This window comes from Clytia hemisphaerica, unplaced genomic scaffold (genome assembly GCF_902728285.1).
Source record: "Clytia hemisphaerica strain Z4C2 unplaced genomic scaffold, Clytia hemisphaerica genome assembly, whole genome shotgun sequence".
Taxonomy (NCBI): domain Eukaryota; kingdom Metazoa; phylum Cnidaria; class Hydrozoa; order Leptothecata; family Clytiidae; genus Clytia; species Clytia hemisphaerica.
In genome coordinates, this window is record NW_027103812.1 from 118,148 (window position 1) to 136,685 (window position 18,538).

The following is an 18,538-nucleotide window of genomic DNA, read 5'->3' on the forward strand; positions in this document are numbered from 1 at the left end:
ATTGTTCCAGCAACATTAAGTAAGTAAGTCTGCGACCACAGTCGGAGGCAACCCGAAGGCTCCTCTTTCGATAGCTACCACCCGAAGATAGGGGAGGGTGCCACTCTTTCTCTCTGGATTTCTCCACTTACCCTTGATCCTTCTCTTAATTGCTGAGCATCAAGGAGAGAGGCATCAAGTACCATTTTGGGAATCTTTGGTATGACCCGACTGGGGATTGAACCCACAACCTTGCGAACCGTAGCAGGATGCTCTACCACTGCACCATGGTTCGCTTCAGCAACATTAGTTATCAGCGAGGTTGAAACAATTCATATACGATGAGTAATGAGTAATGAGTAATCTTAATGTAATTTTTTGGGTGATTTCACTTAGAAATATTCTGTTGTGGATAGGATATTCAGAAGTTTAAAAAGACTTTCCTCGGTTGAAAACAGTAACCCGTATAGCGTACAAAAATTTTATGGACAGGTCTTTATTAGATTAGATAAACCTTTTTTCAATCGATTCTACAAAAATAATTCTTATCTTGGAAAATTCATCGTTTGTTGATGTGACATTTGTCTGAAAAGGTAATAGGTGTCTGTCTGCCTGGTTGCATCTATTGAAAGTGATTATGCTTGATTGATCCCAGGGGCGGACTTGAAGAGTTTCAAAATGTATGACGGACAAAGTGGATATCCAGGGGGTAAATATCTACAAGGGAGCGAATATTGAGGGGGTAGTGTCTTTTCAAGTAAAAAATATGATATCCAGGGGCAGGGGTAAGCATCTTTATAAGAGAGGATATCCAGGGGGTTGAGCATATTTTAAGGAGTGGATATTCATATGGTCTTTATACTAATAAAGTAGGATATCCAGGGGGTTCGATACTTCAAAAAATCAATATCCTTAACAGTGGGGGTAAGATTTTTTTTCTGGAAAAGAACAATTATTGATGACGCTGAGTCCAAATATTGAAAACTACCATTACCCCACTACTTAATGGCACCTTCCAGTCTATACAAAAACTTTAATTAAGTTGACCCCGTGCTATAGGTAGGGCTGCAATTGAAAGGCGAGAGTCCAGTTGACTGGTTTGTTGGGAAGGATTCAACAGTCGTAAAACTTCAAATCGATTCACTAGAATAAGAAATCTACATAGTAAAACACAGGTTCATCAAGAGAAAAAGGTTAAACATCTATTGTGCAATTACATAGATAGTCAATTGCCCGCTAAAAATTGCTCGGAAAATTTCAAGGTTTTAATCACTAAATAAAAAACAATTCAATTATATGAATTGAATATCTGCATTACTTGGCAATGATTGCAAAAGCTATGAAACTAATTAAATTGTGGATGGATGGGTGGGTGTTTGAAGGAAGGGATGTAGGTGTGGAGAAGATAGGGATATTGAATCATCCACATTGTGGTTAAAAAGCTGTGGATTGCTGATAAATGACATTTTAAATTGGATATAAAAAGACAATGCCTTGGTGTCTTTTATTTGTCCGTGGAGGCTGAAAGACAAATGGCTTAGTGATACAGAGTAAGAATAATCATCTTGCTCCATTTCAATTTAACTAAATTTTTAAACTGATAGTTTAAAAAAAGTCTTAATAAGTCTAATTTCCTAACGCTGTCTCTATAAAGATACCACGCCCATCCCACGTAACGCGCATGTCACATAATACACAATTGAAATTGGTAGATAAGGAAAATTCATTAGCCTGAAGATGACGCGACGTTTTGGCCTGGAAGCCATCTAATTCTCCTACATCTTCCTTCTATGTGTTAGGGCGAAAATACAATGCAAATGTTCCAGAAATAGTTCCTCCAGAACCCACATCATCGTTACAGGAGACAGAAATGTGTTGAAAATAAAAAGAACAGGATAAAAGAGGAGCGAACTTCATCATCTACCCTATTTCCAAGCAGAATTTACACGTACGCCTCTTGAGACGATAAGGATGGAAAGAAAATTGTCAAGTTTTAATCCAAGGTCAATATTCACATTCTACGCGTCCTATTGAAGCAGGAGATGCATATTCATGATGCATGACCTACAGATGTCAAAACAATTTGACGCACAAATTAAGTTGAATTGGCGCTGCCGTAACAAGATTATCCAGGGAGAGAAATTATCTGATAAATTATACAGTAAAGACTCTCTTGATGTTTTTTATGTTAATCCGTGGGAAAATTATTATGCAAGATCTAAATGATATAAACACTCGCTAATAGGTTTATAAAAAACTTCGGCAGTGACTGTCGCCCTTTTCCCTTTGAGCTAATTATGGAAAGATACTTGCTGTTGCATGATTCTGACTCTCCCATAATCAATAAAGTTTTCGTGGTAAAAGATTTTACCATGGAAAATAGAGATACCAGGCAGATAGGCAGGCGGGCAGATAGACAAATAGTTATAATTGAAAAACAACAAATTCAACACCAAAAAGCTTTTAAGTCCTAGCAAAATAAGGCCGTATGCACATGTAGAAATACAGACAGACGGATGGAAGGAAGGAAACTAGTCAAGTTTGCATTATTGGAGCTTCACTGACTGAACCACGATGGCTATATATACATGAAGTTTAATCTGAACCCTTCTAAAAGTTGGACAGTGAGATAATGAACCCTATATCAAAGTCTTTAGACGATTAAGTTTACTATAAATATCAAGGCTAATGGCACGCAATACGCGCGTCTTTGGATTAATTAAGTAAAGAAGATTAATTTTCTGTAGATAAACGCTTTCAAACATATCTGCTTGAAATAAACTGACGCCGAATGTCAAAGACAGTAGAATGGTCTCAATCATTTTTGCTGGTAATGTCGAGTTACCAGTAGTGCGTGGCAATGGTTAAATGAACCGAGTAATAGACCTTTTCATAAATTACATCACGAGCAACTCTTACCTCGTTTTCAAAATATTTTCATGGTAATTGATTCCCAGAAGAGAGATCATAAGAAGTATACTCTATCTAAACAAGAGTAACACTTGAACACTCAAGGAATTTAGTCATCTTGGTAATGACTTCAAAATGAGGCAGTCGTTGCACTCAAAATAATTTATGAAAAGGACTATCATTAACGCACGTTAAAGGTAAATTCGAGATATCCATGAGGAAATCTTTTAAACGGAAAAACACCCAAAAGCACTTTCTCTTTTCCATTATTTCTATATTTTGGACAAAAACCGAAAAACGGTCTTTTTCGGATGCTTCCGTATAAAAGACTCCGCCTTGATATCTTTGAATGTTATTGTGGCAGGACGTCACAAAAGGGGTTTTTTATTTCAAAAAGATTCAACGAAGAAGCTCATGCGGATGGAGACTGTAGTAGCTTTTGTAATGTCCGATGGTCGAATCAAAAATAGATTCTAAAGCTGGTTTAGAGAAAAAGAAGCTTTATCGAAAAACAATCGAAAGGGTTATAAGTACTTTGAAGGGAGCTAAGGCTTTCTTTTTGTTTATTTCAAAGAACAGGGCAGGAAATTCTGCAAGATTTTCAAAGATCTACTTGTTACTAATTAGGGTATGTTTGACATTATAATAGCACGTCGTTAAATGGTTAGATCCGTTGCTAAATCTCACTTTAAATCTGTAACAATTACCTTGTAATTTAAACGGGTTTTCGTTGTAAGGATTCAAAACACGTTTTTGTGACGTCCAAATGACGTCGTGACAGAGACAATAGGGTAATTGATTTTCTTGCAAAAGTATAATAAGCTAGCTAGCTTTTGCAGTGGTGGTTTTCTGATACTTTCACCCTTCATACCAAGTTTGAAATTATCGTGTATATTTACACATTAACAGAACATCAAAAGTGTGGAAGCCTTTGAATGTTTTTAAATTTTTGCATTATAAGCCTTAAAATCTTAAATATTCTAATCTCGAAGCCTACTGTTCTCATAATAGTATAGATATCGTAAAGAATACACATGTATGATATGAAATGAACAAGAAAGCCAAGAAACTTGACTTGTAACTTCGTTTTTGATTCCACAGAAAAGTACATGTTTTCTATTAGAACAATCTATTTAAGAACATAACACTTCGATGGCCAAAACATTAAGGACAAGTTAAGATCATTTTAGAGCTTCGCAGACACAATCTCTTAGAATATTGGAGAAAAAATACTCACAAAATGGTGAAAATAAGAACACTATTAGGCTTAAAACTCAAAAAGGTAAGAACATCCCAAGGCTTCAAAATTTTGGATATTCTTACAGACGTGTAATGCACTTACCAATAGATTTCATTTAAATGATTGATGTACACCACCATTTTTCAAATTTTACACCATGACAAATCTCCTATCCATAACAACCTCAAACGAATCACCTTAGTCCCAAATCATCCATAGCTAAAAATAAAGAAAAATAAAACATTGAAAAATTTTCGTACACATTATGACAATTTCAGTTTATGCCCCTAATTGGGCAATTTAAGAGCCATTGTCAAGTTATTATTTGACAATTGCTAAGGTGTGAACAACAAATGACAAGACATCTTATAAGAACAAGTAAGGTCATATTTATAAAAACTTTAAACTGTAACTGGATTGTTTCTTATCTAATGAGATGTTCCCCGTTTTAACAATTTCCAACCCAGCTATGACACTAACAAGAATTCTTAGGAAAAAATTCGGACGGTTCATAAAATTGAGGGTAAAAAGCAGAAAATTAAAATTATTCAAAATTACGCTTATAATAAAATGATTGCAAACCAATTAACAGCAGCTAATTGGAATGTTGAATTTATCAAAGGGGTTGTACATTTTCAACGCTGAATTATGTTGATGATATTTTTGTTGTGATAAATATGAGTTTGACAATTTGATAATAATAAATTATGCAAGAAAAATACTGAATCTATGTAATATTTTACAAAGATTTTATGGAATTGGGAAAAAAGTTTTGGGATTATTTTTATGACTGTATTCTGGTATCTAGTATCTATTCTATGATAAATTTCCTTTCATGGTTTCAAATAGATTGGGCCATATTTGAAAATCTGGAATAATCTGAAATGATTGCATAAAACTTCTTATGACTGTAAAAGATCTTTTAGTCTGCAAGTTTTTTTGTTCTTTCTGAAATCCAACCAAGTCTTTTGTTTTCTTTAATAGAGATTTGTGTGCTGTCAATTGGCCATTTGTCAAGTGGATCTTTCCAAATTACGATAGTGCAAAGTGCTACTTGAGTGCTTGCTGCCAGCCAAACCATGACAGTTAGTCATATGTCTACATGGCAAGAGTATAGAGAAATAAAGACGTTTATGAAAGTACTTGAAACTTAATTTCATTGGCAGGCTGTTGTAGGTAGAAATTTGATAACTGCAAGATGTGCAAAAAAATCTCTTCTTGGTGTTCAGATAGAAGATAGAAGATTTGGTGGTTGTAATTTTTAATCGACCTAAGGTATAATACTGTAGCTTGGCACACTTGGCTGTCATACTTTTGATATCACAAGGGGAACTCGTCTCTAAATGAAGTCATTTCATATTAGGTATACTCTGGGTGGAAAAGAAATTCAATCAGGCTGTTTACAGTATGTCTTTAGTTCTGGGTGCAACTTAATTTTCCATTTAGAAAGCACACCTCTGTCTCACAGCTCATGTGAGAATTTTTTCCAACAGTGAGGCTATGGGATGAAAATTTCGATCGAAATTTCAATGGAAATAAAAATCTATTGTCTTAAGGGGTGTGAAAACTTTCCAGAAGAAGCAATCATAACTCTATAGTTGAATATATTCATTTTCGACACCCATATTATTTACAAAAGATACCCAACGGGAGCTCTTAAATTAAATCATGTTCATGATTAAATACACCTACAAAGTTCAACATTTCTCTTGCAAATGTACGGAAAGGAGCTAGCTGACTGCTGCAGAGGGAGATAGAGAGCTATGATTAAACTCACTCCAACGCTAAATAATTTTGGTAGCTTTTTGTCACAACAAACAAATTTCTGTTTCTCCGTATGCAAACCTTTTATCAAAGTGATGTTAATTATCACGAATTTTCGTATGTATCTGATATTTCCATATAAATGCTTATAGAAGGTTTCAATGATATGTCCTTTCAGGTTCTTTCGATCTGTAATAATCTGTATACATTAAGCCCTTAACCAGTACTTGCATACATGATATAATTCGAGGTAGACATTTTCCCAAACTTTATCGTCATTAAGCAAGCCGACTAAGTGAACACAAAATTATTGGAAAAAATTCAACCCGAGTAATAAGGTATAGCAGCATTGTAACCAGTAACCCACCTGGCTCACAACGTTGTTTCAACGCCCATCAGGCGTCCATCTAGCGACCATGTGATGTAGTGTTAAGTCATTGAAACGTTAGTCAATGCAGAATGCTTATCAAATAAAAACATATCCCAAGTTTAGATAGAGCTTCTTTGGAAAGAGGATGGCAGGCATTACGCGTACGTATAGTCTCCTGTACGTAAATTTATTAAAAAAGGAGGAATTTTGTTTTGGACAGTCTATTGGTTTTTACAATGGAAAAGTTTGAAAAGTGTAAGTACATCATAAAAGCAAGACAACACGTTTAATGCACCTCTTTATGTGACGTTACAGCTATGTGACGTATCACGCTCTATTTTTACGCACCGGAAGGAGTGTGTTTTTTCGCAAGAGATGTCATCTCTTTTTGTGAGGTCGACTTAATATCTCTCCTACACAGTGAGGAAATTATCCGACGTCGTTTTAATACGGCAAAATGACGTATTAATGCGAAAAGAATAAAAAGACGGATTTTTTTAAAGAAATGAACAAAAAGGATTTTGAATTTTTCATTGAGAAGCTGCTTACCATTGTCAAGTTTTGTCAAAGCAGTAGTTGAATGAAACAGAATAAAAGAAAAAAGAATACTTTTTTTGTTGTGTTTGTGTTGTATTTTTGTTTTGTTCTTTGAAGGGTTATAGAAAGGGGATTAGTTGAATAGTGAGCTGACTTGCTTGTCACTTTTGAATGGCCTCCAGATCATTTTGAAAGTACGATCGGAGGGGAGCGAAAGGGCTTTGTATTTTGCTTACTTGCTCACACCGCTTCATGTTTTAGAAGGGTTTTCTGATGATTTAGAGAGAGGATTTTAGGGAACAGATTTTTGAAAACTAGAGTAAATAATTGATTAATTGATTATCGAGAATGTGGCGATTGCTTCTGTTGAGCATTGAGCACATTGCAGTTCTTGCAAAATATAGAGATACATGGACTTTGAAAATGCGCAGCTTTTGGTTTGTTATCAAAAAATAAAACATTTGATTTGAAAAGTCACGAAAGAAGTCCCATACTGTAGTCTTATGTTTATCGTGCAAACTTTTGCAAACTTTCACCAGATTCTCACAATGCTAATGATCGAAATCAATCAAATAAATGAAAAACAATTACAAGTTAAAAGTTGTACAAATTAGTATTGAACGCGAAAAGTGGACACAGAAAATATAGAAAGGAGAGAGAAAGGGAGAAAAAGCTATCTAGCTTTCTGCAATTTATTTTTTTTAAAGGGTAATGCAAATTAGCTAAGGAGTGTCGGTGTTTCGTTTGAGTTATTATGCTATGAAATAGCTTTCGGGTAGAAGATAAGGAGCGGAGAATTGGTTTGTGTCTCTACAACTAAACAACTTTAGTAATTAAGTTCATTTTCTTGATGTAATATAATTGAGGTGTTATTATGCTTCAGTTTGTAATGTTTTATTTTTGTACTACATTCATTTGAATGTGCTGCTCAATCGATTGCGACTGTTGTTGCAATGTGTACAGCTGCTTGCTTGCTTAATTCTGCTAAAGATAGAAAGAAACCAGTGATTTGTTAATTTTGCACTCTTGTTTGTAAACGGTTGGATCTGTTCTTTGGCGTTATGCGATAAGAGTTCGCACGTAATACATTCTCGAAGGAATTTCTTAACATGCTTAGGCCTTTAGAGATTGCTTTATATTTCAGATTAATAATATAGGACAGTCAACTCTCTCTAATTCGAGCATCACCATTCGGATCTTTCTATAGCTCGAACTGAGTATTGATCAATTCCAGCTACGAAGTCGTATAAAGAAACACTTTTTGTAACTTTAATTCTCATGCAAAAAAGTCTTGGTTTCTTAAAGATCGAATTAGAGAGAGAGAGTTAACTTTAAAATCTATTTCTTAAAACCGATACATTGTAACTCTGTTTAGAGCTGAAAGACACGGAAAGGTGTTTGTTGTGTGTATAAAAGAGATATCAATACATACTAATAATCGACCTTTCGAAATCCCGGAAACTTCATGTCAGCAAGCAGTCAGACTGACTGATAAAAATACCATAGTCTCTCTACTATACAGTGAAACGTCACTTTCCCTTTATTTGTAATGGAAATGCATTGATGAGTGAAATTCCTTCGTATTATACGGATGTGTATCATTATAATTCAAGTGTAATATGGAAGTCACACACTGGGTTGTGCTATTTTAATTCGCTTAATCAATAATCATTTTCTTTATAATCTTGAATACGAAGCTTGATACTACACAATATACTATGATGCTCGCGTGCGTTCTGTTATTCGTTTGGGGTGCCTCCTATTATCTTTTATATGGTTGTTTTGATAGAGTTTCAAGTCAAGTAATTTGTAGTCATGCAAATAGTTTCAAGGTTGATTTGCTAGCAAGGTGAAGTATTGAAGGGAGGACGGGTTTCTGTAGCATCAGCGACTAATTTCTACAAACGATCCACTATATAGTAGTATATTCATCCCTCGTGAAGATCTACTTTGCTAAGAGAGCTAAATAGTGACCGGAGACTGATATTTAGGCATGCAGCGTTTACGATTAGATCTCTAATCAGAGATTCGGCAACTTAAGGCCGGGTTCAATATCTCTAGATCGCGAAACTCGTTGTAGGATTTCAGCCTTCGGAACGGGCTGCGGTACAATTCTCCGTGTGGAACCATTTTGCGTGCTCTGATAAGAAAATTTGTTATCGTTGAGTTCTGTTTAACGCAATGAGCTTGTAGACAGCGCAAGAATTGACAGTAAAGATAAATTAAGTGCCAGGGATTTTTTCAAGCACTTTGAGCTACTACCGTTTTTGTATAATTAGATTGAGTTTAAGATGCGTAAAAATACGCGAGCGAAGCGAGCGTGATTTAGAGCAGGGGGTCTGGGGGGGCGCTCTAAGCCCCCTTTAGAAAATTTTAACTCCAAATTTGGCCCTGGATTGCTTTAAACAAGAACAAAAAGTGAAAACAATAACGCCGCTTAAGTAAAAATAGAAAGATTTTGGCCCATTTCACGCCCAGGGTTCGAATTATAAATTTTAAGCAATAGATAAACGAGCGAATAAAGTAACCGAGTTGATAAAGTAATATATAAACGAGTGCATTTTAAAGTAGCGAAGGAGAAGCGAGGTAAAAAAGGAGCGCCGCAGGCGAAATTTTTACATTGTTGTCGAAACATTTTTAGTATTTTGCGATGTTATTTTGAAGTAAATGCAAAAGTATCTTCAGTTCATTTCTCTAGAAAAGCGAAGAAGTAAGAGGTTATAGACAAAGCAAAGTATATTGAAGTTTTGAAGTAACGAGTAGATAAAGCAATAGATAAACGAATGAAGAAAGTTGCGGTAGCGAGTATACAAAGCAATAGATAAACGAGAGAATATATTAGCGAAGTAGCGAGTATATAAAGCAAAAGATAAACGAATGAATAAAGTAGCGAAGTGGCGAGATGATAAAGCGATAGATAAACGAGCGAATAAAGTAACCGAGTTGATAAAGTAATAGATAAACGAGTGAATAAAGTAGCGAAGCAGCAAGTTGATAAAGCAATAGATAAACGAATGAATAAAGTAGCGAAGTGGCAAGTAGATGAAGAAATAGATAGACGAATGAATAAAGTAGAGAAGTAGCGAGTTGATAAAGCAATAGATAAACGAATGAATAAAGTAGCGAAGTGGCAAGTAGATAAAGCAATAGATAAACGAATGAAAGAAGTAGCAAAATAGGTGTTTTCTTATAATTTTTTAACTTCGCATTTTCGAGTTAGGAAATCTTTTTGGGTAGCTAAATCTAAAATTCACTTCGCATTTTGCGAAGTGCGAAGCTATAATTCATCCTCGCATTAAAAACACCCTACTGTTTTTCACGCCGAAGCTATAATTCAATCAAGCTGTGGCGTCAAACTGAACGAGACTATCTCTCTCTAATTTTTTCTTCCTTGAAAAGATCAATAATTATCTCACCCTCAAGAATTTATTTTTGGTAAACACCGGATACATAGATAAAATGGTCTAGTGAAAACCAAAAAAGTTTGTGAAACGTAGCAATGAATGAATTCTCTGATGAAAACAATGAAACACATCGAATTTATGACGTGACCGCGTACCAAGAAACATTACGAGAGAACACATTTTTTTCCATTCTCTTGTCTTTACTCTATACTGATTAAAAACAAATAATTGGCGTTTCTGAGAAAACTGCTTTGAAACTTTTTTCTTGTAAATCTTTTTTTTATATTTCGGATTGAGTTTCATAACTCAATCTTGGATTGAGTATTTTTGCCGGTATACGGTAGTAAAATAGTGCTTAGAAAAATCCCTGAGTGCGAAGTGATTTTTGTTTATTTTAATGCAATTTTCTTGTTTGTCACGAATTACATTATGAAGTCAAGTGTGTGGTTTGTCATTCATTGCAATTTTCAATGACAACCCGAGACTAAAGTTTGTTTACAAGTTACAATGCTACTGGTGCCATAACGTTCGCCAAGACAAAACGAACGCAATTTTTGAGGGGAAAATTGATTCAAGTCTCTCAATGTAAGATAATTTTCGAAAACTCATCCATCCTCTAAGGGAAATCTTATGACCAAAAATTAGCTTCCTTTATAAGAGTTCGAAGGTTTTGGCAACACCTTAGAAACCCCAGGTATTAGTGCCCGTTTATTCAAATGTCCGATCTGTGCAATTTATGATTTACTAAAGTAATGTGTTATGCGCTGAATTGCGTATACTATAATACTTAAATCTCATATGCAATTGTCTCAAAATTTTGCTTATAAGTTCAAGGGGATTTTGAGAAGAGGTATGTAGCAAAGAAAAAAATGCTGCTTCTTATACCGCATGATCTGCAAAGACATACGGCATTTAATCATCATATTAAAAACCAAAAGAAAATTTCGGAGAGAAAAAAACAGACTCACGAAATCTCTCGCAACAATAACATTACATTTTCACCCATCACAAAAATAAAAGTATGAAGTCATATCTACTTGGAATTTTATTTGCAATTGATGTGAGAGTTCAGCCTGAAGACGTGACAATTTTACTGAAAGAACGAGGAAAAAGCACAGTACAAATGTCTTATATTATTATTTGAAGAACCATGTGGTTTGGGTTTATTCCGTAGGTAAATGATCCAGTTTTACAGGACGTTTAAAAAACGTTCAAATTTAGAAAACTTTTCTTTTTTCTGGATTTTTTCCTGCTTACTATTGCAGTACTATTAGGATTAATGGTTGTTGATTTTATTATATATTTTACATTTTGATGTGTTACTTTTTCCCCAATCGATTCTATGGATTATCATTTTATTGACTTTAGATTGCCTTATGATCTGTACCGCGTTGAATTGATTAAATAGGGTTTTAGAGGATTTAAATATTTGAGTCAAGTCAATAAGCTTCACAGGATAGATAAAAACTTAGATTCACTTTCCAGGGTCGTACACTGGTCGATTGACGTAAGTAACAAGCCGAGTGGCTACCTCAGGGGACCACTACAGATATCATATTCATTTACACACCTGATATTCGAACTGCTCACAGATTTCCCGTGGAAGTGTGTCCAGTTTTGAAGTCGACAAGCCCGCCATGGTAATTTCTAATTTACCTTAGATTTTAAAATATTCAAATCGCGCTGCTGACGACCAGAGTTAAAAGTTCTTTTATGTGGGAAGTTTATGATCCATTCCAGTAGTTGCAGATCGTAGGGACCATGCAATAGCTAGCCTCTTTTTTGCAGAAAAGGAAAGGATTTCCTTCAGGTAATGGTAAACAGTGGCAAGATTTCTTTTAGAGAATACCATTCCTTACACTCGTATTGTGATGACAAAGACTTATTCCCAGGCCATTATCTTCAACGGGAATTTTAAAAACCATATCCGTTACGCATACCCCTTTTGCGAGGGGATACTATTTAACCGGTTTGTTTTTAAGAGGGTGAGTGAGGCCAATGAACAAGTATATAGTACAGGATGTAAGAGGAAATTAAGAGTAATATTTAGACTTGATTTTAGAGAGAGAGTATTATTTGATCAGGACATTAAAAGCGGATGGTTTTTGATCAATGTGAAAAAAGAAATCATTTTGACGTCACTTCAAATTGTCGTGTAGCCTAAATTAAGTTGAACTTCATTTAAAGCAGACACTTTTCAACAGAGTGCATATGGACAAGGGATTTAAGGTTGAATGTACTGCAACTTGTCAAAGAAATAATTGTAGAGTTCATGGTTTTCAGTTTCATGTAATCTAGTTCAACGTGCTATAAACACATTTTTGAAGCATTTATCTGATTTTAGGATATAACATTCTATGGGTGGAAGAAATAGGGAAAATGTACTTTGACACTTTTAGAGCTGGTCCACAATAACGTTGCTTCAACGTTCACCTAACATCTTAAGTATGTTATGTAAGTTAAATGAATGTTGTTATGACGTTTCATGTCAGATGGTTTACATAAGTTAGACAAAAACCCGAGTGATTTATTGACTCATTGTTTTGCTTTTTGGATTCTTTTTGGGAAGTATAAACGATGATGCTTCTTATGATTATACCGGCTCTTGAATTATGCAAATCGTCTTTCGAATTCATTTTCATAATTAATATTATGTAGTCAAATACCTATAACAGAAACACTTATGATACGTTTGAAACCTTTATTTTTCTACAGGAATAGCCATGCTATTCCGGATAGGGTGATTGTTCATTGAGCTGTCGTCCGTAAAAAACTAAAGGTATCCGGCTTTTTTGAGTGAGTTCCCGTTATGAAAAATTAACATAGTTGTTTTTGAGTGCAAGGTATGTGGTGAGTCTTTTCCCTAAATTTTGATATTACAATCATCATGTTTTTCACGTTTTGTTTCTTCCATAGATCGATAAACAACGAATAAATAAAATCGAAAAAAAACTGTTGAATTGTGGGAAGAAGGAGAATAACTTTCTGAGGTTTTGAAATCAAGACGTATTGATATAAGGAATAATTGCGGATTGAATTGATTCATTGGAGAGTCACACAAACGCAAGGGAGAGTCATATTCATCAAAATACCCTGTCTAGAGTTGTAACGGTAACCTGAGATCTTCATTAACCCATCTCGTTGGCGAGCAGACAAGACGCTTTATGTAAAGAGAGCCAGTACAAAAACACCGATCGATCGAGTTCGAGTTACTATAAAGAATCCAGTTGATTGATTGATGGCATGAAGTTACATTGAATATTCCCTGATTCGTATCCATTAACTGACGAAATTTGATTTACTGTTTACATACAACGAGACGCTTGAAGTGTTTAAAAGACTTTTTGTTTCGGAATCAAGATGTCGAAAGGTCAAGGACGAATTTATAAATTACTTTTAACATTTATGTTTTTAATGCATAATCAAGAACAAACACAGACATGCTCGCCGCCACGTTCTAAATTCGGCGAGAATACAATTAAAGAACATTCTATCCTGAGGAGATCGAACCAAGCTAAAATCATCGTGCTTGGTTCCGTAGTTGAAACCTATCCGGATAAATACGGACAGTCAATAAGTGTTCGGGTAGCCGTCCATATGGTTTTGAAGTCGAAGAACAAAGTTAAGAAATATATAACTGTGAATGGGTTTGATAACGATTTGAGTGACGCAAAAAATAAATTATTCGTAAGCCAAGCTAACGTCGATTGCGTCAATTCCGTCGTCCAGTTATACGGTAGTTATATTTTCTTCATACGGGAGAATATCTACGGAGACTATTACGTAGATGAAATCAATTTACAACCAGCCAATACCGAGATCCCGTGCAAACCGGAGCTAAGTAGGCGGGTCAAACGGTTGATTATTAAATATAGAAAAGAGAAAAATAATCGAGCCCAATGCAATGATTTCGCGAGGTCTGCATCGAACTTTAGTCGTAAATGTTTAAAGCATCGTTCTTTCTCACGAATGTTAGATGAATTTAAATACAAGCAATTACCCATTCGAAAATTCTTCTGCTCTGTCAAACGAGCTGAATCACTCAAGAAAATCTTTCCAACAGAACTAACAATGCGTGATGATATAAGTTATCGCCGTAAAAAGACAAAAGAGCCGAATATTCGCGATTCAGACCGTAAGAACATGAATGAAAAAGATACAAAGAATGAACAAGACAATAGTGACAATATTATTGAAGAAGAAAAGACTTCAACCATCCGTCAAAGCGGACACGGTGGCAATATAATCTTATATACTAAAAGTGAGAAATATATAGTCCATGAGAACATTGGCGGACAAGACGATATGTCCGATAAGACTTCGACGACGAGAAATCGTTTGAATTTGAACATTCCTGATTGGCGGTTTTTTCAACATCATCAACAAGCAAAATTGGATACAGCTTCTCATTCGACGAACTTAATTCATGCTAATTTATTCACATTATGCATAACGGTGTTGTTGACGTCAGTAATTTATGCGTGTTTATAGATTTTATGTGAGAGTGCGAGCGATTGAGAGTTACAATGAGTGAAAAATTTATGAATAAATTAATAATGAAAACAGATATAATATATTTTGGAAAGAAGTGTAAATTTTAGTTCAATTTCAATCATACAGTTAAGTTTTTTCCTGCAAAAAATCGATTGCAAAAAAAAACAAGAAAAAAAACAAGCGATCAGTCACGAGCAGGAAAATTTTATATGAGTCAATTTAACATTTTCGTCGAAATGATAATTTTGTTTTTATGTATCTATATCTACATTTGAATATTTTTATTTTAATTTACTACTATTACATTAAAACGTTTCTGTGCTGTAAATATTAGAACCCAGGCCCCCTTTCAAAGTAATACCATGCATACAAATGGTCATTTTTTCTGAAGAGCTATAAAATGACTTCTGAATACTTCTAAAATACATTTTCAATCAAGAAAAAAAAATTTTAAATGTTGTAAAAAGATGAAATTTATTATATATAGAAGGTTAATAATATTAATTACTAAGCGAAAAATATTTAATAATATTTATTCTTTGTTCCAATTTTAATTTTTGTTTTATTACAGAAAACTTTTCTACCCAAACTTTTGCCCCAAATTAAAACTCTTCTAAAATGAAATTTTTAGCGCTTGATGTATTTTAGAATTTAACCATTTAACCAAACAATCTTTCTAAATCTCAAACAGTCCATCTTTGATATTTTTTCCCATCGTCACACAAAACTTCTTGAAAAAATGAACAATTTTGAACATTTTTAGCGCAATAAAGGTTCGGTTGCTAGAGGAGGATGAGGGGATAAGATCTTTTGGTAACTAACAGTTCCATACCTTGTAAATAAGGAACATTTTTGTAATTAAAGTTTAGAAAAAATAACGGCAGAAAGAATAATCATTAAGTTAAACTAGTGACTGATGAATTTATACTGAAACATAAATTAGTCGTAATTTCAAGAGTACTTTTGGTGAATTTTTCGCTCTTTTCCATGGAATTTTCGACATCATTTGAGGAAATGGTTAGAAAAGAGAGAGACAGCAGACGAATTGTGTTAAGAGAGAGTTTCAAGATTAACTTGACAGAGTTGTCTTTTAAGTCGAACCGGTTATTCACTCGAAATCTTCTAAAAAACAGAACATCCAAAAATATCTTCAGCTTAAAAAAAAATACTCGAAACAGAGAAAAGAGAGATGAGCCATAAGGCTAAGTATCGTTTTTTTAGAAAATGGGGGATTTAGAAAAACACTTTTGACAAAAGAACCCGTATTCATTTCGGTGGACTTTTACCTAATTACGCCTACGGAAAGAGATGATTTAACTTGTCACAAAAATTACAACAACATCAAAACAATAATAACTTTTCTATTTTCCAAAGAGGCTTCTAAAAGGTTCTCATCCCATCTTTGTTGCTAGCTTAAACTTATAAGAATCCGATCTAATTTACGAAAACAATAAGATCTTAATTTCTTGAAGATACTTATAATGCACGTATTATTCTCACTTTAAAATCTCTAATTGTTCTTAAGTTTGAGCCTCAGATCCGCTGCAGTAATATCTTTAGCCATAGAGTTTACCAGCACACAAAAACTCATAATTTGACGTCACAATAACACGAGATATATAATACCATGTAATAGGAAATCTTATTACCTTTTGTTAATATATTGTATGGCATTATACCATTATAGCAAAACATCACGGAAGTAAGATACATTACCTAGGAAACTCCAGTACTTATCAATTCATAATACAGGTATTTTAGATTTAGAGCAATTTGTATAGAATCGACGGGACATCAGGAATCATATAGGTTTACTATGAAATAAAGAAACGTTATGTTATGATGTGATGCGTGCCTCATTTTTATTAAGGGTCAAATTATAGGAGTACCGGTCAGTTGTTTCTCTCATTCTACACCCTACAACGCATATACGTGCGAACGGAACATCTTTTATTCGCACGCGCTATGACGTCACTTTTCAAAAATAACGACACTACAATATTTTTGATTAGTACACTTTTTCGACCGTAGTCGCGCGGTCAGGCGTGTGCCACCTTATTATTCACCTAAAGACATATTTTTCGATGTTTCAGTTCAATTAAACTATTCCAATACAAACCATACAGAGTCGTGGTCAATCTTCTTCCTGTAGGAGCTAGGTCTTTCAGGCAATTTTTTGTATACTGAGGGGGGTGGGAAGTTACGACCACACAGTCTGGAAGATACTAATTCGAAAACATGTCCCATCAGTCCAGCTCCACCGTCACTGTTAAGTTACCTAAACTTATATAACTACTCAAATATTTCACGCGAATTGGTTTACCCTTCAATACACGAAAAGTCTGTGGGCACCGTGTCGGGGAAAGTCTGATGTTTAGTGGGACTGCACGAAAAGTCTGTGGGCACCGTGTCGGGGAAAGTCTGATGTTTAGTGGGACTGCACGAAAAGTCTGTGGGCACCGTGTCGGGGAAAGTCTGATGTTTAGTGGGACTGCACGAAAAGTCTGTGGGCACCGTGTCGGGGAAAGTCTGATGTTTAGTGGGACTGCACGAAAAATGGTCTTGCCTAATGTGGAGAATTCATATTCGAATATTCAGATGAGAACGGGAACCTTATTGGAAAAATAATATCTTAAAAATTTCCGTACAAACCCTCGTTGGGATTAACTTGTATAACATTTTTAGCCTTTTCCGCATATTTAATGACTCAATAGAAAGAATACAAGTTTCCTCATATTTTTGGAAAATAATGTGCAATTTGTTGCTGAAAAATGAATCCCATTTTTCTATTGTAGTTTGATGATATTTGTGACTGGCCAATTCCAGGCTCATAACCCCCAAACTTAGGCAAAATGATTACCGGGTATGTGCGAGCCATAAGGGCCCCTTTTTCCCACTCTCGAAAGTCCCTCAAAGGGGTACAAAACCATTAAAAAACATTAAAAAACATTGAGTCCCTGTATAGGTTCAAAAATTACGAAAATAAAAAATCAACTCCCTAAAAGGGTCATAAATTTTAAAATTTTGGCCGAAATTTTGGGGAAATAGTCAACATTTTTTATTAAATTCAGCATTTCGACGGGAGGCTTTTGGCACGTTCATGGGGTAAAAATTACTCCTCCTTGGCCTCGAGTGAACATGGATAGATGGCTCTAATAAAATTGCATTAAAATACATAAACGGGGCGATATTACAGTACCTCTGAACAGCAGCTTATTTTGGAAATGATTTCAATGCAGTTATTGCCCGGGGAGCAACTGCCTTATGGTCAATTGTCCCTGTAACGAGGATGGCAAGGCTTAAAGATGCATTATGGTGGGTATGTCAAATGTAGTTTTCACTTGAAGAGCACAATAATTTTGCAAAAAAAGTTAATTCATTTGTGAAAGATACCTTATAATAATAGGTCTTTCTGCTTTTCGTGTTAAAAATATTATAGGAAATTTTGTTCTTTTGGTATACTTTTTCGGATGTTTTTTCCTTGACCTAAAGGCAACGCACTTAAAAAAACCAAAAGCTATCAGTGAAGCCTCGGCGGGAGTCTGCTACATGCATAACCTGTGGTTAAAGGATAACGGAACCTAGGATAGTGAATCCAATTACAAGCGTTCAGAATAATAAGATTATTACCGGAAGGTAAGTGATTGTAAGCTCTTACCTCTCCTATGAAAAGTTCTATAAAAAAAGTCTATTTAAGATGAAACCAGGAAGTTGTGAGATAAAATACATGCAATGCTTTTGTGACGATGCTGTTTCATCACAATGGAGAATGAGCTTGATAACTGCTTTTGGTCAGGATTTCAAAGGTTTTTTGTCGTGTCGTTTAAAGTATAGAGATAC

The 18,538-nt window shown here is 34.8% G+C and overlaps 1 protein-coding gene across 2 annotated transcripts in view; it reads right to left on the minus strand.

Moving 5' to 3' along the window:
• LOC136806625 (semaphorin-5A-like) overlaps positions 1-18,538 on the minus strand; it is a 74,146-nt gene that overhangs the window by 43,963 nt on the left and 11,645 nt on the right. For both annotated transcript variants that reach the window (XM_067063214.1, XM_067063213.1), the window contains exon 2: positions 4,232-4,348. In XM_067063214.1, the coding sequence (XP_066919315.1) occupies positions 4,232-4,244 (13 nt within the window). In that variant the 5' untranslated portion in view covers positions 4,245-4,348. The remainder of the gene's footprint in view (positions 1-4,231; positions 4,349-18,538) is intronic.